The sequence below is a fragment of the Aegilops tauschii genome, chromosome 4 (assembly GCF_002575655.3).
Source record: "Aegilops tauschii subsp. strangulata cultivar AL8/78 chromosome 4, Aet v6.0, whole genome shotgun sequence".
Taxonomy (NCBI): Eukaryota; Viridiplantae; Streptophyta; class Magnoliopsida; order Poales; family Poaceae; genus Aegilops; species Aegilops tauschii.
Window position 1 is genome coordinate 125938311 of NC_053038.3, and position 24215 is coordinate 125962525.

General features: G+C 46.1%; 2 protein-coding genes across 3 annotated transcripts; both read left to right on the forward strand.

Moving 5' to 3' along the window:
• Window positions 1–13892: 13892 nt before the first annotated feature.
• Window positions 13893–17606, forward strand: LOC109757774 (ribulose bisphosphate carboxylase/oxygenase activase B, chloroplastic). The gene is made up of 2 exons (XM_020316601.4): window positions 13893–14300; window positions 16181–17606. The coding sequence occupies exons 1-2, from the start codon at window positions 14265–14267 to the stop codon at window positions 17441–17443; spliced, it is 1299 nt and encodes a 432-aa protein (XP_020172190.1). The 5' UTR covers window positions 13893–14264; the 3' UTR covers window positions 17444–17606.
• A 782-nt stretch (window positions 17607–18388) lies between these two features.
• On the forward strand, window positions 18389–21090 carry LOC109757802 (ribulose bisphosphate carboxylase/oxygenase activase A, chloroplastic). 2 transcript variants are annotated; one of them, XM_020316637.4, is made up of 6 exons: window positions 18389–18945; window positions 19061–19462; window positions 19560–19645; window positions 19747–20219; window positions 20308–20639; window positions 20828–21090. In XM_020316637.4, the coding sequence occupies exons 1-5, from the start codon at window positions 18910–18912 to the stop codon at window positions 20592–20594; spliced, it is 1284 nt and encodes a 427-aa protein (XP_020172226.1). In that variant the 5' UTR covers window positions 18389–18909; the 3' UTR covers window positions 20595–20639; window positions 20828–21090. The 2 variants fall into 2 exon arrangements, with proteins under 2 accessions (XP_020172226.1, XP_020172225.1); XM_020316636.4 differs by having other exon boundaries at window positions 18571–18945; window positions 20308–20589.
• The last annotated feature ends 3125 nt before the right edge of the window (window positions 21091–24215 follow it).

The window sequence follows — 24215 nt, forward strand, 5'->3', positions numbered from 1 at the left end:
TGCTGTTATGATGCTAGGAAAAGTGATAGAAATTATCATTGATCAAACTTGTGCACTTTGCTAGCATTCACACTTCATAAAGTATTTCCTTTATCATTTACCTACTCGAGGACGAGTAGGAATTAACCTTGGGGATGTTGATACGTCTCCAACGTATCTATAATTTATGAAGTATTCCTGCTATTTTATTATCATTCCTGGATGTTTTACAATCATTTTATAGCAACTTTATATCATTTTTTGGGACTAACCTATTAACCCAGTGCCCAGTGCTAGTTGCTGTTTTTTGATTGTTTTTTACATCGCCGGAAATCAATATCAAACGGACTCCAAACACCGCGAAACTTTTTGTGGATTTTTTATGGACCAGAAGACCACCAATGGGCCAGAGCAGCACCTGGGGGTGCCCCCAGGCGCGCCCAGGTGGGTTGTGCCCACCTCGGTGGCCTCCCACACCCCCTCTGAAGGAAATATGCCCTAGAGGCAATAATAAAGTTATTATTTATTTCTTTATATCATGATAAATGTTTATTATTCATGCTAGAATTGTATTAACCGGAAACATAATACTTGTGTGAATACATAGACAAACAGAGTGTCACTAGTATGCCTCTACTTGACTAGCTCGTTGATCAAAGATGGTTATGTTTCCTAGCCATAGACATGGGTTGTCATTTGATTAACGGGTTCACATCATTAGGAGAATGATGTGATTGACTTGACCCATTCCGTTAGCTTAGCACTCGATCGTTTAGTATGTTGCTATTGCTTTCTTCATGACTTATACATGTTCCTATGACTATGAGATTATGCAACTCCCGTTTACCGGAGGAACACTTTGTGTGCTACCAAACGTCACAACGTAGCTGGGTGATTATAAAGGTGCTCTACAGGTGTCTCCGAAGGTACTTGTTGGGTTGGCGTATTTCGAGATTAGGATTTGTCACTCCGATTGTCGGAGAGGTATCTCTGGGCCCTCTTGGTAATGCACATCACTTAAGCCTTGCAAGCATTGCAACTAATGAGTTAGTTGCGGGATGATGTATTACGGAACGAGTAAAGAGACTTGCCGGTAACGAGATTGAACTAGGTATTGGGATACCGACGATCGAATCTCGGGCAAGTAACATACCGATGACAAGGGGAACAACGTATGTTGTTATGCAGTCTGACCGATAAAGATCTTCGTAGAATATGTGGGAGCCAATATGAGCATCCAGGTTCCGCTGTTGGTTATTGACCGGAGACGTGTCTCGGTCATGTCTACATAGTTCTCGAACCCGTAGGGTCCGCACGCTTAAAGTTTCGATGACGGTTATATTATGAGTTTATGAGTTTTGATGTACCGAAGGTTGTTCGGAGTCCCGGATGTGATCACGGACATGATGAGGAGTCTCGAAATGGTCGAGACATGAAGATTGATATATTGGAAGCCTATATTTGGATATCGGAAGTGTTCCGGGTGAAATCGGGATTTTACCGGAGTACCGACGGGTTACCGGAACCCCCCGGGGGCTTAATGGGCCATAGTGGGCCTTAGTGGAGAAGAGGAGAGGCGGCCAGGGCAGGGCCGCGCGCCCCTCCCCCTAGTCCGAATAGGACAAGGAGAAGGGGGCGGCGCCCCCCTTTTCCTTCCTCTCTCAGTAGGACTCCCTCTGGCGCGCCTCCTCCTGGCCGGCCGCACCTCCCCCCCTTTGCTCCTTTATATACGGGGGCAGGGGGCACCCCAAAGACACAACAATTGATTTGACCTTTTAGCCGTGTGCGGTGCCCCCCTCCACCATAGTCCACCTCGATAATACTGTAGCGGTGCTTAGGCGAAGCCCTGCGTCGGTAGAACATCATCATCGTCACCACGCCGTCGTGCTGACGAAACTCTCCCTCAACACTCGGCTGGATCGGAGTTCGAGGGACGTCATCGGGCTGAACGTGTGCTGAACTCGGAGGTGCCGTGCGTTCGGTACTTGATCGGTCGGATCGTGAAGACGTACGACTACATCAACCGCGTTGTGCTAACGCTTCCGCTTTCGGTCTATGATGGTACATGGACAACACTCTCCCCTCTCGTTGCCATGCATCACCATGATCTTGCGTGTGCGTAGGGAAATTTTGAAATTACTACGTTCCCCAACAGTGGCATCCGAGCCAGGTTTTATGCGTAGATGTCATATGCACGAGTAGAACACAAGTGTGTTGTGGGCGATATAAGTCATACTGCTTACCAGCATGTCATACTTTGGTTCGGCGGTATTGTTGGATGAAGCGACCCGGACCGACATTACGCGTACGCTTACGCGAGACTGGTTCTACCGACGTGCTTTGCACATAGGTGGCTGGCGGGTGTCAGTTTCTCCAACTTTTGTTGAACCGAGTGTGGCTACGCCCGGTCCTTGCGGAGGTTAAAACAGCACCAACTTGACAAACTATCGTTGTGGTTTTGATGTGTAGGTAAGAACGGTTCTTGCTCAGCCCGTAGCAGCCACGTAAAACTTGCAACAACAAAGTAGAGGACGTCTAACTTGTTTTTGCAGGGCATGTTGTGATGTGATATGGTCAAGACATGATGCTAAATTTTATTGTATGAGATGATCATGTTTTGTAACCGAATTATCGGCAACTGGCAGGAGCCATATGGTTGTCGCTTTATTGTATGCAATGCAATCGCCCTGTATGCTTTACTTTATCACTAAGCGGTAGCGATAGTCGTAGAAGCATAAGATTGGCGAGACGACAACGATGCTACGATGGAGATCAAGGTGTCGCGCCGGTGATGATGGTGACCATGGCGGTGCTTCGGAGATGGAGATCACAAGCACAAGATGATGATGGCCATATCATATCACTTATATTGATTGCATTTGATGTTTATCTTTTATGCATCTTATCTTGCTTTGATTGGCGGTAGCATTATAAGATGATCTCTCACTAAATTTCAAGATAAAAGTGTTCTCCCTGAGTATGCACCGTTGCCAAAGTTCGTCGTGCCCAGACACCACGTGATGATCAGGTGTGATAAGCTCTACGTCCATCTACAATGGGTGCAAGCCAGTTTTGCACACGCAGAATACTCAGGTTAAACTTGACGAGCCTAGCATATGCAGATATGGCCTCGGAACACTGAGACCGAAAGGTCGAGCGTGAATCATATAGTAGATATGATCAACATAATGATGTTCACCATTGAAAGCTACTCAATTTCACGTGATGATCGGTTATGGTTCAGTTGATTTGGATCACGTGATCACTTAGAGGATTAGAGGGATGTCTATCTAAGTGGGAGTTCTTAAGTAATATGATTAATTGAACTTAAATTTATCATGAACTTAGTACCTGATAGTATCTTGCTTGTCTATGTTGATTGTAGATAGATGGCCCGTGCTGTTGTTCCGTTGAATTTTAATGCGTTCCTTGAGAAAGCAAAGTTGAAAGATGATGGTAGCAATTACACGGACTGGGTCCGTAACTTGAGGATCATCCTCATTGCTGCACAGAAGAATTACGTCCTGGAAGCACCGCTAGGTGCCAAACCTGCTGCAGGAGCAACACCAGATGTTATGAACGTCTGGCAGAGCAAAGCTGATGACTACTTGATAGTTCAGTGTGCCATGCTTTACGGCTCAGAACCGGGACTTCAATGACGTTTTGAACATCATGGAGCATATGAGATGTTTCAGGAGTTGAAGTTAATATTTCAAGCAAATGCCCGGATTGAGAGATATGAAGTCTCCAATAAGTTCTACAGCTGCAAGATGGAGGAGAATAGTTCTGCCAGTGAGCATATACTCAGAATGTCTGGGTATAACAATCACTTGATTCAACTGGGAGTTAATCTTCCGGATGATAGCGTCATTGACAGAATTCTTCACTGCCACCAAGCTACAAGAGCTTTGTGATGAACTATAACATGCAAGGGATGGATAAGACGATTCCCGAGCTCTTCGCAATGCTAAAGGCTGCGGAGGTAGAAATCAAGAAGGAGCATCAAGTGTTGATGGTCAATAAGACCACCAGTTTCAAGAAAAAGGGCAAAGGGAAGAAGAAGGGGAACTTCAAGAAGAACAGCAAGCAAGTTGCTGCTCAAGAGAAGAAACCCAAGTATGGACCTAAGCCTGAGACTGAGTGTTTCTACTGCAAGCAGACTGGTCACTGGAAGCGGAACTGCCCCAAGTATTTGGCGGATAAGAAGGATGGCAAGGTGAACAAAGGTATATGTGATATACATGTTACTGATGTGTACCTTACCAGAGCTCGCAGTAGCACCTGGGTATTTGATACTGGTTCTGTTGCTAATATTTGCAACTCAAAACAGGGACAACGGATTAAGCGAACACTGGCCAAGGACGAGGTGACGATGCGCGTGGGAAACGGTTCCAAAATCGATGTGATCGCCGTCGGCACGCTACCTCTACATCTACCTTCAGGATTAGTATTAGACCTGAATAATTGTTATTTGGTGCCAGCGTTGAGCATGAACATTATATCTGGATCTTGTTTGATGCGAGACGGTTATTCATTTAAATCTGAGAATAATGGTTGTTCTATTTATATGAGTAATATCTTTTATGGTCATGCACCCTTGAAGAGTGGTCTATTTTTGATGAATCTCGATAGTAGTGATACACATATTCATAATGTTGAAGCCAAAAGATGCAGAGTTGATAATGATAGTGCAACTTATTTGTGGCACTGTCGTTTGGGTCATATTGGTATAAAGCGCATGAAGAAACTCCATACTGATGGACTTTTGGAATCACTTGATTATGAATCACTTGGTACTTGCGAACCATGCCTCATGGGCAAGATGACTAAAACGCCGTTCTCCGGTACTATGGAGAGAGCAACAGATTTGTTGAAAATCATACATACAGATGTATGTGGTCCAATGAATATTGAGGCTCGTGGAGGATATCATTATTTTCTCACCTTCACAGATGATTTGAGCAGATATGGATATATCTACTTAATGAAACATAAGTCTGAAACATTTGAAAAGTTCAAAGAATTTCAGAGTGAAGTTGAAAATCATCGTAACAAGAAAATAAAGTTTCTACGATCAGATCGTGGAGGAGAATATTTGAGTTACGAGCTTGGTCTACATTTGAAACAATGCGGAATAGTTTCGCAACTCACGCCATCCGGAACACCACAGCGTAATGGTGTGTCCGAACATCGTAATCGTACTTTACTAGATATGGTGCAATCTATGATGTCTCTTACTGATTTACCGCTATCATTTTGGGGTTACGCTTTAGAGACGATCGCATTCACGTTAAATAGGGCACCATCGAAATCCGTTGAGACGACGCCTTATGAACTGTGGTTTGGCAAGAAACCAAAGTTGTCGTTTCTTAAAGTTTGGGGCTGCGATGCTTATGTGAAAAAGCTTCAACCTGATAAGCTTGAACCAAATCGGAGAAATGTGTCTTCATAGGATACCCAAAGGAGACTGTTGGGTACACCTTCTATCACAGATCCGAAGGCAAGACATTCGTTGCTAAGAATGGATCATTTCTAGAGAAGGAGTTTCTCTCGAAAGAAGTGAGTGGGAGGAAAGTAGAACTTGATGAGGTAACAGTACCTGCTCCCTTATTGGAAAATAGTTCATCACAGAAACCGGTTCCTGTGACGTCTATACCAATTAGTGAGGAAGTTAATGATGAAGATCATGGAACTTCAGATCAAGTTGTTACTGAACCTCGTAGGTCAACCAGAGTAAGATCCGCACCAGAGTGGTACGGTAATCCTATTTTGGAGGTTATGTTACTTGACCATGACGAACCTACGAACTATGAAGAAGCGATGGTGAGCCCAGATCCCGCAACATGGCTTGAGGCCATGAAATCTGAGATGGGATCCATGTATGAGAACAAAGTGTGGACTTTGGTTGACTTGCCCGATGATCGGCAAGCCATTGAGAATAAATGGATCTTCAAGAAGAAGACTGACGCTGGCGGTAATGTTACTATCTATAAAGCTCTACTTGTTGCGAAAGGTTTTCGACAAGTTCAAGGGATTGACTACGATGAGACTTTCTCACCCGTAGCAATGCTTAAGTCTGTCCGAATCATGTTAGCAATTGCAGCATTTTATGATTATGAAATTTGGCAAATGGATGTCAAAACTGCATTCCTGAATGGATTTCTGGAAGAAGAGTTGTATATGATGCAACCAGAAGGTTTTGTCGATCCAAAAGGAGCTAACAAAGTGTGCAAGCTCCAGCGATCCATTTATGGACTGGTGCAAGCCTCTCGGAGTTGGAATAAACGCTTTGATAGTGTGATCAAAGCATTTGGTTTTATATAGACTTTTGGAGAAGCCTGTATTTACAAGAAAGTGAGTGGGAGCTCTGTAGCATTTCTGATTATGTGGATGACATATTGTTGATTGGAAATGATATAGAATTTCTGGATAGCATAAAGGGATACTTGAATAAAAGTTTTTCAATGAAGGACCTCGGTGAAGCTGCTTATATATTGGGCATCAAGATCTATAGAGATAGATCAAGACGCTTAATTGGACTTTCACAAAGCACATACCTTGACAAAGTTTTGAAGAAGTTCAAAATGGATCAAGCAAAGAAAGGGTTCTTGCCTGTGTTACAAGGTGTGAAGTTGAGTAAGACTCAATGCCCGACCACTGCAGAAGATAGAGAGAAGATGAAAGATGTTCCCTATGCTTCAGCCATAGGCTCTATCATGTATGCAATGCTGTGTACCAGACCTGATGTGTGCTTTGCTATAAGTTTAGCAGGGAGGTACCAAAGTAATCCAGGAGGGGATCACTGGACAGCGGTCAAGAACATCCTGAAATACCTGAAAAGGACTAAGGATATGTTTCTCGTTTATGGAGGTGACAAAGAGCTAGTCGTAAATGGTTACGTCGATGCAAGCTTTGACACTGATCCGGACGATTCTAAATCGCAAACCGGATACGTGTTTACATTGAACGGTGGAGCTGTCAGTTGGTGCAGTTCTAAACAAAGCGTTGTGGCGGGATCTACATGTGAAGCGGAGTACATCGCTGCTTTGGAAGCAGCAAATGAAGGAGTCTGGATGAAGGAGTTCATATCCGATCTAGGTGTCATACCTAGTGCATCGGGTCCAATGAAAATCTTTTGTGACAATACTGGTGCAATTGCCTTGGCGATGGAATCAAGATTTCACAAAAGAACCAAGCACATCAAGAGACGCTTCAATTCCATCCGGGATCTAGTCCAGGTGGGAGACATAGAAATTTGCAAAATAGATACGGATCTGAATGTTGCATACCCGTTGACTAAGCCTCTTCCACGAGCAAAACATGATCAGCACCAAGACTCCATGGGTGTTAGAATCATTACTGTGTAATCTAGATTATTGACTCTAGTGCAAGTGGGAGGCTGAAGGAAATATGCCCTAGAGGATATAATAAAGTTATTATTTATTTCCTTATATCATGATAAATGTTTATTATTCATGCTAGAATTGTATTAACCGGAAACATAATATTTGTGTGAATACATAGACAAACAGAGTGTCACTAGTATGCCTCTACTTGACTAGCTCGTTGATCAAAGATTTATGTTTCCTAGCCATAGACATGGGTTGTCATTTGATTAACGGGATCACATCATTAGGAGAATGATGTGATTGACTTGACCCATTCCGTTAGCTTAGCACTCGATCGTTTAGTATGTTGCTATTGCTTTCTTCATGACTTATACATGTTCCTATGACTATGAGATTATGCAACTCCCGTTTACCGGAGGAACACTTTGTGTGCTACCAAACATCACAACGTAGCTGGGTGATTATAAAGGTGCTCTACAGGTGTCTCCGAAGGTACTTGTTGGGTTGGCGTATTTTGAGATTAGGATTTGTCACTCCGATTGTCGGAGAGGTATCTCTGGGCCCTCTTGGTAATGCACATCACTTAAGCCTTGCAAGCATTGCAACTAATGAGTTAGTTGCGGGATGATGTATTACGAAACGAGTAAAGAGACTTGCCGGTAACGAGATTGAACTAGGTATTGGGATACCAACGATCGAATCTCGGGCAAGTAACATACCGATGACAAAGGGAACAACGTATGTTGTTATGCGGTCTGACCGATAAAGATCTTCGTAGAATATGTGGGAGCCAATATGAGCATCCAGGTTTCGCTGTTGGTTATTGACCGGATACGTGTCTCGGTCATGTTTACATAGTTCTCGAACCCGTAGGGTCCGCACGCTTAAAGTTTCGATGACGGTTATATTATGAGTTTATGAGTTTTGATGTACCGAAGGTTGTTCGAAGTGCCGGATGTGATCACGGACATGACGAGGAGTCTCGAAATGGTCGAGACATGAAGATTGATATATTGGAAGCCTATATTTGGATATCGGAAGTGTTCCAGGTGAAATCGGGATTTTACCGGAGTACCGAGGGGTTACCGGAACCCCCCGGGGGCTTAATGGGCCATAGTGGGCCTTAGTGGAGAAGAGGAGAGGCGGCCAGGGCAGGGTCGCGCGCCCCTCCCCCTAGTCCGAATAGGACAAGGAGAAGGGGGCGGCGCCCCCCCCTTTCCTTCCTCTTTCCCCCCTTCTCCTAATCCAACAAGGAAGGGAGGGAGTCCTACTCCCGGTGGGAGTAGGACTCCTCCTGGCGCGCCTCCTCCTGGCCGGCCGCACCTCCCCCCTTTGCTCCTTTATATACGAGGGCAGGGGGCACCCCAAAGACACAACAATTGATTTGATCTTTTAGCCGTGTGCGGTGCCCCCCTCCACCATAGTCCACCTCGATAATACTGTAGCGGTGCTTAGGCGAAGCCATGCGTCGGTAGAACATCATCATCGTCACCACGCCGTCGTGCTGACGAAACTCTCCCTCAACACTCGGCTGGATCGGAGTTCGAGGGACGTCATCGGGCTGAACGTGTGCTGAACTCGGAGGTGTCGTGCGTTCGGTACTTGATCGGTCAGATCGTGAAGACGTACGACTACATCAACCGCGTTGTGCTAACGCTTCCGCTTTCGGTCTATGATGGTACGTGGACAACACTCTCCCCTCTCGTTGCTATGCATCAGCATGATCTTGCGTGTGCGTAGGGAAATTTTGAAATTACTACGTTCCCCAACACCCTCTTTGCCCCATAAAATCCCAAATATTCCAAAAACCCTCGGGGTAAACCTAGATCAGACGTTCCGCCGCCGCAAGGCTCTGTAGCCACCGAAAACCAATCTAGACCCCATTCCGGCACTCTGCCAGAGGGGGGAATCATCATCGGTGGCCATCTTCATCATCTCGGCGGCCACCATGATGAGGAGGGAGTAGTCCACCCTCGGGGCTGAGGGTTTGTACCAGTAGCTATGTGTTTAATCTCTCTCTATCGTGTTCTTGAGATGTTACGATCTTGATGTATCGCGGTCTTTGTTAATATAGTCGGATCATATGGTATTTTCCCCTCTCTACCTTGTTGTGATGAATTGAGTTTTTCCCTTTGAGATTTCGTTGTTATCGGATTGAATACTTTTATGGATTTGAGAGCACTTGATATATGTCTTGCATATGAATACTCGTGGTGAAAATGGGGTATCATATTGATTCACTTGATATGTGTTTTGGCATTCAACTCGCGGATTCTCGCGGTGACATTGGGGTAATTTATGCATAGGGGTTGATGCACGTTCTCGTCTTTGTTTCTCCGGTAGAAATCTTGGGGCACTTTTTGAAGTTCTTTGTGTTGGATTAAGTATTATGAATCTGAAATTATTTGGTGTTATTTTAGTACGAACTCTTAGATAGATCGATCGATAAGAATAGCTTCGAGGTGGTTTTGTACCCTACAAAAAATGTCTTCGTATGTTCTCCGCTAGATAGGAACTTTGAGTGATTCTTCATCGCACTTTGAGGGATGGTTATATGATCCAATTATATTAGCACTATTGAGAGATTGCACTAGTGAAAGTACGGACCCTAGGCCTCATTTTCAAGCATTGCAATACCGTTTTTGTGCCCGTTTACTACTTGCTACCTTGCTGTTTTTATTTATTCAGATTATAAAAATATATTTCTACCATCCATATTACACTTTTATCACCATCTCTTCGCCGAACTAGTGAACCTATACAATGTATTGGGTGTGTTGGGGACACAATAGATTTCTTGTATTTGGTTGCAGGGTTGTTTGAGAGAGACCATCTTCATCCTACACTTCCCACGGATTGATAAACCTTAGGTCATCCACTTGAGGGAGAATTGCTACTGTCCTACAAAACTCTACGCTTGGAGGCCCAACACAAGTCTACAAGAATAAAGTTGCGTAGTAGACATCAGTATGATTAGTGCACGATTAATTCGGGGGCGTCACAGAGCGTACGAAAGACCTGGACAACACCAACCGGACATACCAGGCACCACAACATTGGTTAGCACTGACCGAGAACCAGCATCCACAACGACATCCCAACGCCCACCGGAAACACAACGAGAATAAAGTATCCAGCACGCCAAAACCGGAAACTACGGACCGTCCACCACCCCAACAACAACGCACGAGAGATACCCGACATAACCCGACCTAGCGTAGGCTAATAGCCGAGTAAGGCACAACCAAGCCACCCGTGCAACACCACGTCGGACAAACTGAACATCACGACAGTGGCTTGCACAGGCCAAAAAGCAGCCTGCGCATCATCGAGTAAGTCACGGCTACACCCACGGCGACCAACCGCAGGAAACGCGCACACAGAGGCAATGAAAAGCACCACAGAAAGGTGGCCGCGAGCGTGCCTATGGCCCACACTCATCATGGAACTCCGAGGATGCCGGATCAATAAGGAGGCATGGGTCCTATTTGACGGCAGGAGGCGTCAGGCAGGCACCGGCACAAGGTGCGAGCGGATCGGACAACATGGAGCCTGCTCAAAGGCGCCAATGCCCCTAGGAGGCGGGTCCACCATTGTTTGTAGGAGTAATGAGATATAAGATACCTTTTGGGTGTCTTCTTCAATAAAAAAAAGCATGAAAAAATGACTGTTACTTATTTTCGGTATAAAATGAACCGGAAGTGATACATTTGAATTGCCCGGCTTTTCTACAAACAATAATGTACTTAGGGCATGTACAATAGTTGATAAGACAGTCTAAGTAGGATCACAACTTAATTGAGATGAGGCAACAAAAAATATGTAGAATGGGTTGTTTCCTAGTCTTATCTTTGATAAATAGATATCACTAAATATGCAATGAAACATATTGTTGCTAAGAGATCGTCTCTTAATTAAGAGAAGACAAACATTTTCTTATGGTTTCTCTCTCGTCTATCTCAACATCCTCTATAACACTAAGCTCCCTAGTTTTTGAGGCCCCACAATCAACTGAGGTCTTCAATTAAAATTGTGTCACCTAATTTTGACCGGGTCAATAATTTTTCAAAGCTCTCTCACTCTATTTTTTATACTATACACCATGCTTCTTAGTTTTCAAGGTCTCACATATAATTAAGATCTTCAAACTGGAATTCGGGTCACCCAATTTTGACCGGGTCAGTAATTTCTGAAGGAGCTCTCCCATTCAATTCTTTTAATTCAGTATGTTCCCTAATTTTGAAGCTCTTTCATTCTATTAAGGTATTCAATTTTGGACATGGTTTACAGTTTTGATCAGGCCAACCATTTTTCAAATCAACCAGCAATCGGCCTATAAAAACATATTAATCCCGCGCTCCCTCCCACCACGTAGAAAAAAGTGTCACCATATGATACATGCAATCATCGATAGAGAAATTTTCCTACTTAAATATGAGTTGACTAGCGGTATATACAGAATCACACCACGAAAGACACACCAAATCAACACCATATAAATAAAAAATAAACACACTCCATCGTCTCCCCCACCCGCCAAACTAAGTACTCCATTAGTTCCAAAAACAAAGGGGTATTAGTTTTTTGAAAAATTAAATTTCTTTACCTTTGATCAAGTTCGAAGCAAAATATTGACATCCATAATATTAAAAAATAATATAGAAATTCATTTGATGATGAATCTAATGATGCCGATTTGATATTATGGATTTTGATATATTTTGTTGAGTAAATAGGCAATTTTTTGATTAACTTAATCCACGAGTAAATCACTAACATGGCATTAACAGAAATAATCGCATACTGATATTCAATCATGCAAGCACATACTACGCTAATTGCAGACAGATCTACGTATAATGCTAGCATGGCTAAAACAGAAAACAAAAGGAGCGGAATAAACGAGTTATACCCTCCAGTAGGCCAGGCAGAAGCCGCCGCGGCGGTGGCGGTAGCGGCGTCCTCGGCGGCCTTCTTGTCGGCTTCAACCTTCTCGGCGGCGGCACGTTCGGCGTCGGTGGACATGGTGATGATGAGGATGACGCAGACGTAGAGGAAGTAGACGAACAGCGAGCAGTCGCGTAGTCGCTTCCCAAAAACCTATTCGCACCTCTCCCGTACAGGAACCAGAGGGGCGGGGTTTCGAAGACCTGCTCTCCTGTCGACCGTGTACGCAGCAGACGGGATGGAGTCACCGGCGGCAGCAGCAGCAAAGGAACGACGGTGGGCAGTGCGCGTGAGCAGATGTGATCTGTTCGTGGCAGTTAGGGTTAGGAGACACCGCACACTTATATAGGCGCAGCCGCGTGGAGAGACATGTGCTCGACCCACGTCCGAGTCTGTGAAAGCCCACGATCCGACGTCTCAAATCATGGCCCAGCTGTCAGAAACTCTCCGTTAGTGACTGGCAAAAATAAGCGCGTAGGTGTGAGCTCGGCTCGGCTCATTCCCGCAACCTGCGGCACGTCGCGACGAGGTGTGGCGGGCAGCGGAGGAGTGTGCGAGGGGCTCTTCTATTCTCAAGCTCCAATAGCATGTGGAAAACAATCCCTTATAAAGAGGTCCAACTCCTTCTCCACTAGCGGGGTGGGACTAAACTTCCCACTACACCTAGTGCCAATAATCCACATGGGCCCTTAGAGATTTTTCAGAAATTGCTATATGGGCCTAAAGCCCATCCCAAATTTCAGCATATTTCTCTACAAATTTTATCAAACTTAAAAAGTTTGACGAAAAAAAATATACCTTATATTTTGAAACGTAGTGAGTAATTTTTTAAAGGAACCCAACAACACCAACGGCGCAGTAAAGCGCGCCCAATCCTTCTAGTTTATTTTATGCGGCGCTCTTAAGATAGCACCATTGTACATACCCTTAAGTTCTACGCTCAAAAAATAGAATGTGATTCGGTTTTATCTATAAAATTAATTTCACAGGTGTCCAAATAAATAAGCAAGGAATGAAAAATAACCGGAGAGGCTTTTTAGACTAGATGGAAAATTTAGATTTTGTGGTGATGTACAACCTAGTAGATACAAAACAAAAAAGCTAGTTCATGAAGTTTCCTGACAGTAACTCGGGCCCTACTGGAGGAATGGGATTAGTACTTTGTGGTGCTGCAAAGCCAGTCTAGACGTTTCATGCAAAATGCAAAAAGAAATTAGAGCGAACAAGGTGTGATTTTTATGGTGAAGGATGAAGGCATCAGTGTTTCTACGGCGACGCACGCTGATAGGAACATTGTGTCGTAACTAATAATGCATGCATACCCGCATAAAGAAAACTAATAATGCATGCATGCTCCGGGCCCGTAACACGAGGAACCGAAGGCAGGCAGCTTAGATATCTTTTAGGCCGTCGGATGCGCCGATCGGGAGGCTGACAAGCAGCCACGTCGACGCTTTTGTGTAGAGACGGATGGACTGAGCGCGGGTAGCCAGGAAGCCAATCCTCAGCGTGTGGCTCCTGGGCGATGCCCAACCCCATCCTCACAATTAACATCTCATCATCCTCTCCACTTGGCTCGCCTCAGTACTTATCGCAGCCGATCGCGCTAAGCAAAACCAGTTAGAGCCTAACAATCACATCTTTCTTCACTGCGTGATTACGCGGGGACGCTCTAGAATAGTCTCGCACGCTGTAGGTCACTCCGGTCGCGTTGGACGTTTGCTCCATGGCCGTCTGTGCGTGCACCTATATAAGCCGCCATAGCCAAGCTGCACCGATCGGCATCGCATCTGTACTTGCTAGCCGGCGCACCCTCTCTTTTATCCACATCAGCTCGGTCGATCTGTGACCATCTCAGTCGAGCTGCATCTGCAGGTGTACTAGTAGTACACCTAAGCTGAGCTTGCGTATACCACTGCACGTATACGCACATCAAATTAATCTGAAACTAATTAAGTTATCAGGTGCGGGGAGAGAACAATCGACACGATGGCTTCTGCTTTCTCATCCACCGTTGGAGCTCCGGTACGTATGACTATGACCTACACTCATGGTAGCTAATCCTTAATCCAGTGGACAGAACGTATGTACATCTACTCGCTAAGTTACTAACAACACACTCGGTATTAACAATACTCATCGCCTCCTCTAAATATGGCTGACTTGCTACATATTTTCAGGTTTGAATTGTTTTATTTTGTACAATTTCAATATAATTTGTGATCTTGCTTTGAGATTTGGACGCGACAAGCAGGGCCTCCTCTATGTGTTGACTCGGACAAGGTCATCTTTTCCTCACACATGCCTTCCGGGGCTTATGAAGACTAGGGTGGATGGCCGGCCGCCGTGGGGCGGAGGCTATCAAATGAGGTCATTTGTGCTCGGTTTGCGCATGACCATACATAAATGTTGAGTTAGCACGACAAAGATAATGTAGGCAACACTAGCGACTGATCCATGATGGTGTGGATGGAAAAGAATAGGAGGTGGTCTCGAGATTTTCTTAAGGAGCAACTAGTGTGTGCTTTATTGAATCACGACGCAAACTATAAATAGTGCGGGGTGAGGGTGGTGGCGGGGAGGGTTGAGAAATGTGGGAAGTTGGTGGTTACACTCTTTAGAGGCTACAGGAGGTGGGGAACAAAGGTAGGAGCTAAAAAAGTCTCGAGTGAAGGCACATGGTTGTCTAGCCCGTTTGTGAGAATTTGAGTGACATATAGATTCTCAATCAGTTTGTCTCCCGCCTTCAAGAAGGGACTAAGTGAGGAGAAAACTAGATCTAGATCTAATAATCTTTAAAAGAAAAGTGAATGGTCGACATGAAGGAGGAAGGGAGAGGGAAGAAAGATTGAACTTAGATACAATTATTTAAAAAAACTGACTAATGAAATATATTTCTCATTATTCTCCATCAGCAAGAACTTTTGGTTGAACTGGTTAAGCCGTTCTGTAATCCAATATGTTATTCAACCCATGAGGCATCAATTTCAAGGCCCGGTATGCAGAGGCGGACCTAGAAACTATTTTGACTCGGGGCAAAACATAAGAGTCGTGGTACATTTTGTCTAAATTCATTGAGTTTTAGCATTTCCCCTAGAAGTTAAACAAATCATATTGAAATTTCATATTTTAAGTGCGGTCCTGGCCCCCACTCCCCTCAACACGGGTCCACCCCTCCTGGTATGAGTTGGAGCGTCGAAATATATATTCGACCTTCCGCCTCTCTTCACGGGCTCAAGCTTTTGAATGAACTAATTAATTGTATATGACATGCAATTGAATAGTGACTGAAGACTACAAATGCCTAATTCAACAATTGATACACTGTAGAAAACTTACGACCTCTTTGTAAAAAGTCTTCGTTTATTGGGAAAGAATCAATATATTTTTAATGTCGAATCGGGATTCACTAAGACAAAATTCGTGGGATTCCTAAATCGTTGGAATAGGAGAAACACGGGAATGGACTGGCATACCATCTTCAAAACTTTTGACTTAGTATAGTTGTTTGATTGTGTGCAAGAAAACCATAAAATTCCTCACATTAGGTTGGAGTGGATGAAAATTTTCCTACAAAAACTAGTACTCCCTTCGTCCCAAAATAAGTAACTCAACTTTGTACTAACTTTGCTAAAGTTATTATAAAGTTGAGTCACTTATTTCAAACGGAAGAAGTACAGATGAATCATAAGAAGAAGAAAAATCATGTGAATTGAAATCCTACAAATCAAACAACTCACATAGAAAAAAAATCCTAAGGATTAGAATGCTCCAAATTTTTTTTGGGAATCCTCTGAATCAGAGAGGCATATTCAACCCAAGCGTGCATCGTGGCAACTGCTATTGAACCAAGTGAACCAACGTACATGAATCTGGTTGGGGCTGACCGTGTCATACTTGTGCAGGCGTCGACCCCGACCACCTTCCTCGGGAAGAAGGTGAAGAAGCAGGCCGGTACGTTGAACTACTACCATGGTGGCAACAAGATCAACAGTAGGGTGGTCAGGGCCATGGCGGCCAAAAAGGAACTTGACGAGGGCAAGCAGACCGATGCCGATCGGTGGAAGGGTCTCGCTTACGACATCTCCGACGACCAGCAGGACATCACCAGGGGGAAAGGTATCGTGGACTCCCTGTTCCAGGCCCCCATGGGCGACGGCACCCACGAGGCCATCCTGAGCTCCTACGAGTACATCAGCCAGGGCCTGCGGAAGTACGACTTCGACAACACCATGGACGGGCTCTACATCGCCCCGGCATTCATGGACAAGCTCATCGTCCACCTCGCCAAGAACTTCATGACGCTCCCCAACATCAAGGTCCCTCTCATCCTGGGCATCTGGGGAGGCAAGGGACAGGGCAAGTCGTTCCAGTGCGAGCTGGTGTTCGCCAAGATGGGCATCAACCCCATCATGATGAGCGCCGGAGAGCTGGAGAGCGGCAACGCCGGCGAGCCGGCCAAGCTGATCCGGCAGAGGTACCGCGAGGCGGCGGACATTATCAAGAAGGGCAAGATGTGCTGCCTCTTCATCAACGACCTGGACGCCGGCGCGGGGCGGATGGGCGGGACGACGCAGTACACGGTGAACAACCAGATGGTGAACGCCACCTTGATGAACATCGCGGACGCGCCCACCAACGTGCAGCTCCCGGGGATGTACAACAAGGAGGAGAACCCACGCGTGCCCATCATCGTCACCGGCAACGACTTCTCGACGCTGTACGCGCCCCTCATCCGCGACGGCCGCATGGAGAAGTTCTACTGGGCGCCCACCCGCGAGGACCGCATCGGGGTGTGCAAGGGCATCTTCCGCACCGACAACGTCCCGGACGAGGCTGTGGTGAGGCTGGTGGACACCTTCCCGGGGCAATCCATCGACTTCTTCGGCGCGCTGCGGGCGCGGGTGTACGACGACGAGGTGCGCAAGTGGGTCGGCGAGATCGGCGTCGAGAACATCTCCAAGCGCCTCGTCAACTCCAGGGAGGGGCCGCCGACGTTCGACCAGCCCAAGATGACCATCGAGAAGCTCATGGAGTACGGCCACATGCTGGTCCAGGAGCAGGAGAACGTGAAGCGTGTGCAGCTCGCCGACAAGTACCTCAGCGAGGCGGCGCTCGGCCAAGCCAACGACGACGCCATGGCGACCGGCGCCTTCTACGGCAAGTAGAATGAAGGCCAGCCCGTCCTAGTTAAGATGCATGCATGCACTATATATATTTTGGAATATTTTGGACTCAAACTTTTTGATTCATCGCCGCACAGGTAACCCAATTGTAACTTGTACGTCTCTTGTTGAAAGAAAATCGAATTATACTCCCTATGTTTCTAAATATAACTCTTTTTAGAGAATCCAATATGAACTACGTACAGAGTAAAATGGGTGAATCTACACATTAAACTACGTCTATATACATCCGTATATAGTCCATATTACAATCTCTAAAAAACTTATATTTATGAGCGGATGAAGTATATGTTATTGCATATATATATACCTGAATCGTCATTTTCGGCTTAATCATTTCTCTAATAATGGATGCAAGCTAGGGGTCCCAACAACCTACCTCTTGATATTAGCATTTGTCGGAAGATTAGCAGATATCTGGAAATCCTCTGAAAATTATTGATTAGGTACTGTAAATGTGGGGGTCATGACTAGTGACATGTTTATTTTCCTCTTGACGGATTTGGAAACTGATTAACAAGACAACATCACTAGAGGGCGTATTGGACAAAGATTGTGCAAGGCAAACACGGCTAGCATTCATCAAAAGGATCAATGGTCTGTAGTAGACCAAGACAATGAGTATTCCAGGAAACTTGAGCCAAGCAGCACCAATAACATTTACATGAAAACATTACAGACGTGACATATACACACAGCCATCATTTTATCCTCAAAATGAAAAACTGCATGACTAGCTTTTTCTCTTAATACGCTTCTTTTTTTTTTACCGAAGTGGCAATATTATTGGATTACACAAAAGTACAAACCCATGTGCTTGATGTCAACCAGGACTTGATTTGTGTGGTGCCAAATGACATCCCTAGCTTGATGGTTATCAACAAACCAGTATATGTATGGCAGCAACAAATTTGTGGTATTTGAACTAGAATACAATTTTGGGTGCCTCATCCAACAAGCAACGAGAGAGCCTTTTTTGTGGTTATGCAACGACATAGCTTGGCTAATAAACAAGATAGTATATACGGGCGATCCGGTGAAAGGAAAAACGAAAGGCACGGAAGAAAATGGAGATGATTTGAGCATGAATGGTTAGATTCTGTGGCCGTGGAAGGCCATGGAATTGATGGCCAGCAGACGTACCTGCAGCTGCAGCAGCAGCGTTTGGTCTTGACGGTCCAAGTCATCCAACCGGCCGGCCAAGACGCTTAGAACCCAATCTCCAGCGTGTGGCCTGTGGGGGATCGGGAAGCTGATCCACAAGCAGGGGTGTGTGTATGCCGCCTCCTCCTCTAAGCTCCCCACCGCAGCAATATGCCAATCCACGTGTATTTAAGGCATCTCATAGCTCGGCCTCTATACTTTGAGCAGCAGCAGTCATTCATCACTGATCACCAGCACAGCCGCGCATCCACCGTTGCTAGCAAGGTCGAGCAAGCAGCACAGAGATGGCTGCTGCCTTCTCCTCCACCGTCGGTGCCCCGGTGCGTATGACACACTGATTGATCGATCGATTGATTGATTGCGTCTCTTGCTTAGTGATGATACCATATCAATGTCTTCAACGGCGTCTCATGTGTGTATGTGTAATGTATACAGGCTTCTACGCCGACCAACTTCCTCGGGAAGAAGCTCAAGAAGCAGGTGACCTCGGCCGTGAACTACCATGGCAAGAGCTCCAAGGCCAACAGGTTCACGGTCATGGCAGCGGAAAACATCGACGAGAAGAGGAACACCGACAAGTGGAAGGGTCTTGCGTACGATATCTCCGACGACCAGCAGGACATCACCAGAGGGAAGGGCATCGTGGACTCCCTCTTCCAGGCGCCCACTGGCGACGGCACCCACGAGGCCGTCCTCAGCTCATACGAGTACGTCAGCCAGGGACTCAAGAAGTACGACTTCGACAACACCATGGGAGGCTTCTACATCGCTCCTGCTTTCATGGACAAGCTTGTTGTCCATCTCTCCAAGAACTTCATGACCCTGCCCAACATCAAGGTACGTACGACATGCATCATCACCTACTATTTAATTTAACTGATTAGCAGCAAGAAAATCATTCCGATTCTGAAACTGACCTTGAATCGAAATTCAGATCCCACTCATCTTGGGTATCTGGGGAGGCAAGGGTCAAGGAAAATCCTTCCAGTGTGAGCTTGTCTTCGCCAAGATGGGCATCAAGTAGGAATTTACATTCATCTATTATACATACTGCCACACGGTTATAGATGCCTGAAGCCAAAGTGCTAATAATAGATAATGACGTGTGCTTTTCACCACAGCCCAATCATGATGAGTGCCGGAGAGCTGGAGAGTGGCAACGCCGGAGAGCCAGCCAAGCTCATCAGGCAGCGGTACCGTGAGGCTGCAGACATGATCAAGAAGGGTAAGATGTGCTGCCTCTTCATCAACGATCTTGACGCCGGTGCGGGTAGGATGGGCGGGACCACACAGTACACCGTCAACAACCAGATGGTGAACGCCACCCTCATGAACATCGCCGATGCCCCCACCAATGTGCAGCTCCCAGGCATGTACAACAAGGAGGAGAACCCACGTGTGCCCATCGTCGTCACTGGTAACGATTTCTCGACGTTGTACGCCCCTCTGATCCGTGATGGTCGTATGGAGAAGTTCTACTGGGCTCCCACCCGCGACGACCGTATCGGTGTCTGCAAGGGTATCTTCCAGACCGACAATGTCAGCGACGAGTCCGTCGTCAAGATCGTCGACACCTTCCCAGGACAATCCATCGGTATGTTCCTCACAACTGCACTGCAGAGATAATATTCATCAGGGCAATCAAGTTATATAGTATTGACAAAGGATCGTCGATCCTACAGACTTTTTCGGTGCTCTGCGTGCTCGGGTGTACGACGACGAGGTGCGCAAGTGGGTGACCTCTACCGGTATCGAGAACATTGGCAAGAAGCTGGTGAACTCGCGGGACGGACCAGTGACCTTTGAGCAGCCAAAGATGACAGTGGAGAAGCTGCTAGAGTACGGGCACATGCTCGTCCAGGAGCAGGACAATGTCAAGCGTGTGCAGCTTGCTGACACCTACATGAGCCAGGCAGCTCTGGGTGATGCTAACCAGGATGCGATGAAGACTGGTACCTTCTACGGTTAGAACATTCTCCATACACACCCACCATCTCTTGCTGCATAGGAGGAGGTGAACTACGCACAATCCTTTTATACTTTCAGCACCTACTTTACATACATACTTACTTCTCACTTGCTTACTTCTGAAACAAAAGAGTGAATCATAAACAAACAGTGGAGGCCTATTCTTCTTACCTGTTCTTCTGGCATATCAAGCTCATCTTTCTCATCAGATCGTCCAAAACAATTAAATTGCAGGTAAAGGGGCACAGCAAGGTACTTTGCCTGTACCGGCAGGATGCACCGACCAGACTGCCAAGAACTTCGACCCAACGGCGAGGAGTGACGACGGCAGCTGCCTTTACACCTTTTAAGCATGCCAATTTAATATCTGATGTTTTATCCTTTGTACCTAAGTACCGCATCGCATCCAAGCGATTGCTGGGCATGTTTTGTTAATATATAAAGATATTGAGTATACCTATTTGGTAAAGACAAATAGGACTACTTATCATTTGTCACTCTCAGTATTCATTCCTTCAGTGGAGACTGCTTCTGCTTTGTTGCAAACAGAACAAAAAAATATTAATTTGAGCTTCAGCTTATTAATTATTATTGCACAAACGCATGGAAACTAAGAGTCACTTGTGTTCATGTGATGCATACAGCGTGTAATTTTAGCGCTGCTGTTCCGGAAGGAGCACTTGTTTCACACAATTGCTCTGGAAGGTACATCCTTAATAACCAGCTCGATGATGCTGTGGTTCCCTAAGAGCAAGAAAAAAGTATGCCGTCAACGTTGTCCACTATCGATTAGTAGCGATAGAAATCAATTAGAAAAAAATGTCGCTCATGTTAATATACATACACCTCTGTATAAGAAAATGTAAACTGTAATTTTCAGTGGTATGCTCTCTTCCATTCAAATAACACCCAGCCAGTTAGTAAAAAAAATGTATTGGAAGATAAATAGCATGGAGATGGCCGCAGAGACTTGGACATGCTCATGATCAGAAAATCTGTCCAGGAAATAAGAAAATACTATGTCAGCTGAACTTGAAACAGCTGAGTATCTACAGGCGTTAACTATTAAACTCATCATATTGAATAACTCCACTTCAATCCCCATATATAAAATCCTCTAGGATCACTACCGTCCAAATTTGCATGCACAGCTCCACAATCTACAAGACAGGCTGGAACCATTAATTATGTTTCGAGTAACATTAGATGGTGTGAAATTTCTAGCGTTTGTATCAATTTGAAGAGCATAGCTAGGTGTTGTTATGTCTGATGCCTGTTCAAAAAATTCATGAATGATGGTATGTCTCGCTGATCTGTGACTCTGTCCTAGAACATGGTTGATCATCATCTTCTACTTGTGTTCCTGTTGCATATAACAACATTGTTGCTTGGTTAAGGGTGATTTCAGTCAAGTAGTAAGTGCAGAATCACAATGTTGGTGCCCAAAGAGTTCTGGGATACAGGAGCGAACTAGCACACATTTTTGGTGCTTAACTGTTGGAGTGTCGTACAAACTAACTTCAGTAATAGCTGCAACACGCTTGGGGATCATTTCAGAGCTAGTAACTGGCGAAATTTTCTGAATGACTAGGCTAAAATGTACTTTTTTGGCGTTATCCTGCTGATCCAACCAATTCCGGATCGATGGAGACAAGGAAAGAAAGGAAGGATACCAATCCACATGGAACCAGATTTTGTAGTAGTGTACCCTTGGTCGTATGCGACTACATCCACTCCTTCCCATTGAGGAACGCAAGAAAGATTGGTGGTGTACCTGAAAAGGCGACCAGCATGTCAGCGGCACTGCCTGTTACTTGTCAGGAATTTCGGCGAACACCTAGCAAGCGTACCGGCTCCGTGGTAAGATTCAGCCAAAGAGAAAATCGGAAGAACAGATCGCGCGCTAAAAACTACTTTGCCGCACGCCCTTTGCCTGGTTTTACGCGGCCGGCAACGCTGGCTCCAACAGCCGCGCTAAAATGCAGCACGCGCCGCTCTAGCAACGCGCAAAAAATGCCGCACGCGCGACTCGTCGGGGCATTGCATATATTGCATTTTGGACACAAAATGGATTTCAAACATTCGAAATGCAATGAACATGAGACATATAAATTTCACAGAAACAAGTTGACGAATAAAAGTTCATGCCCACAAGTTCAAAATCATGCCCACAAGTTCATCCAACCAAGTTCAAAATGCAAACCAAGTTCATGACACAAACGAAAGACACATCAAGCCTCGTCCTCGTCTTCGTCCTCATCTTCGGAAGACGATTCTTCCTCCTCCGAAGATGATTCTTCCTCCTCATCATCATCATTGTCGCACACCGCACCACGTGAAGCTCGGACGGTGTTGGCAAGATCTTCAACGGCATCTTCATGGGAAGGTGTGTGAGGCACACCGGAAGACATTCCGCCCATAGCGGCCGGAGGTGGACCCATGCCTCCCATGAGAGAAGCAAAACTCATGCCTCCCATGGCGGCCATAGCGCCGGGGGTGCTCCAAAGCCACCCATGGCTCCATGGTCTCCATGGTAGCTCCAAAGCCACCCATGGCACCTAAGCCGCCCACGGTACCTCCAAAGCCACCCATGCCTCCCATGGCGCCAAGGCCACCGCCACTCATGGCGCCAAGGCCACCGCCACCCATTGTGCGAATCATGGCTCTTTTTTGGATCAAGACTTCTTCACGGGCAAGATTGACATACTCCTTTTGCGCCTCATTGAGGATAGATGTGTCCAAAAAGAACAAGTGATTCTCCCATTCCAACATTCTAGTTCGCTCCTCATTGTTCACCTTTCTCTCCTCCAAAGCCACCTTCCTCTCCTCGCCTTTGAGGTGCCGGAGCCGTCCGCCGCCTTGTTCATCTTCGCGGATGTCTTGCCCTTCTTCGGCCGCACCGCATTGGGGAGCTTCGAGGGGGGAGGGGCGCACGGGGCGGCGCTGGCGCAACGCCATCATCCACGGCGGCATGAAGAGGCCGATGCTCGGAGGAGCTCCGGTGGTGGCGAGGCCAACGCTCCCCGCGCTAGGGTTTCCGGCGGCGGCGGCGGCGGTGGAGGGGTCGCGGCTGTAGGATGGGGTGAGCGGGGTGCCGGCGCGTGCATCCATCGGGTCAAGTTCGCCGGCGCCGGTGCGCGTGGGGCGAAAGTGGCGGGGAGGAGAGAGTGCGGCGCGAGCGCTCGTGTGTGCTGCGCGCGGAAGCGAGCGCCCCAAATACACAGCGCGAGTTAGCGATTCGGACCGCGCGCCCAACTCCATATGCCGCGCGCGCGGTTATTGCGCGCCCGCTGGAGCCACTCTACAGGTTGCGTGTGCGCTAAAATGGCAAAATTTACGGCACGGCGTTTGTTTAGCGCGGCTGTTGGAGATGCTCTTAACAGTGTGAAGGCCTAATCTGCCAAATCACTGAGTACTCTTTGAAAAAGTTATTTCACGTGAGAGTTTTTCTTTTTTTTCATACATTTGTTTGTTCAAACCATTTTATCTATTACTAGGAAACATGCCGCTACGGGTTGGATGGGCAGTGGTTGTGGAGAGAAGGGTGCACGGTCGAGTGCATTTTTTCTCGAATTTAAAGCACGTTCTTCAAGAGTTCAGTTACTAATTCAAAGTATTTTTG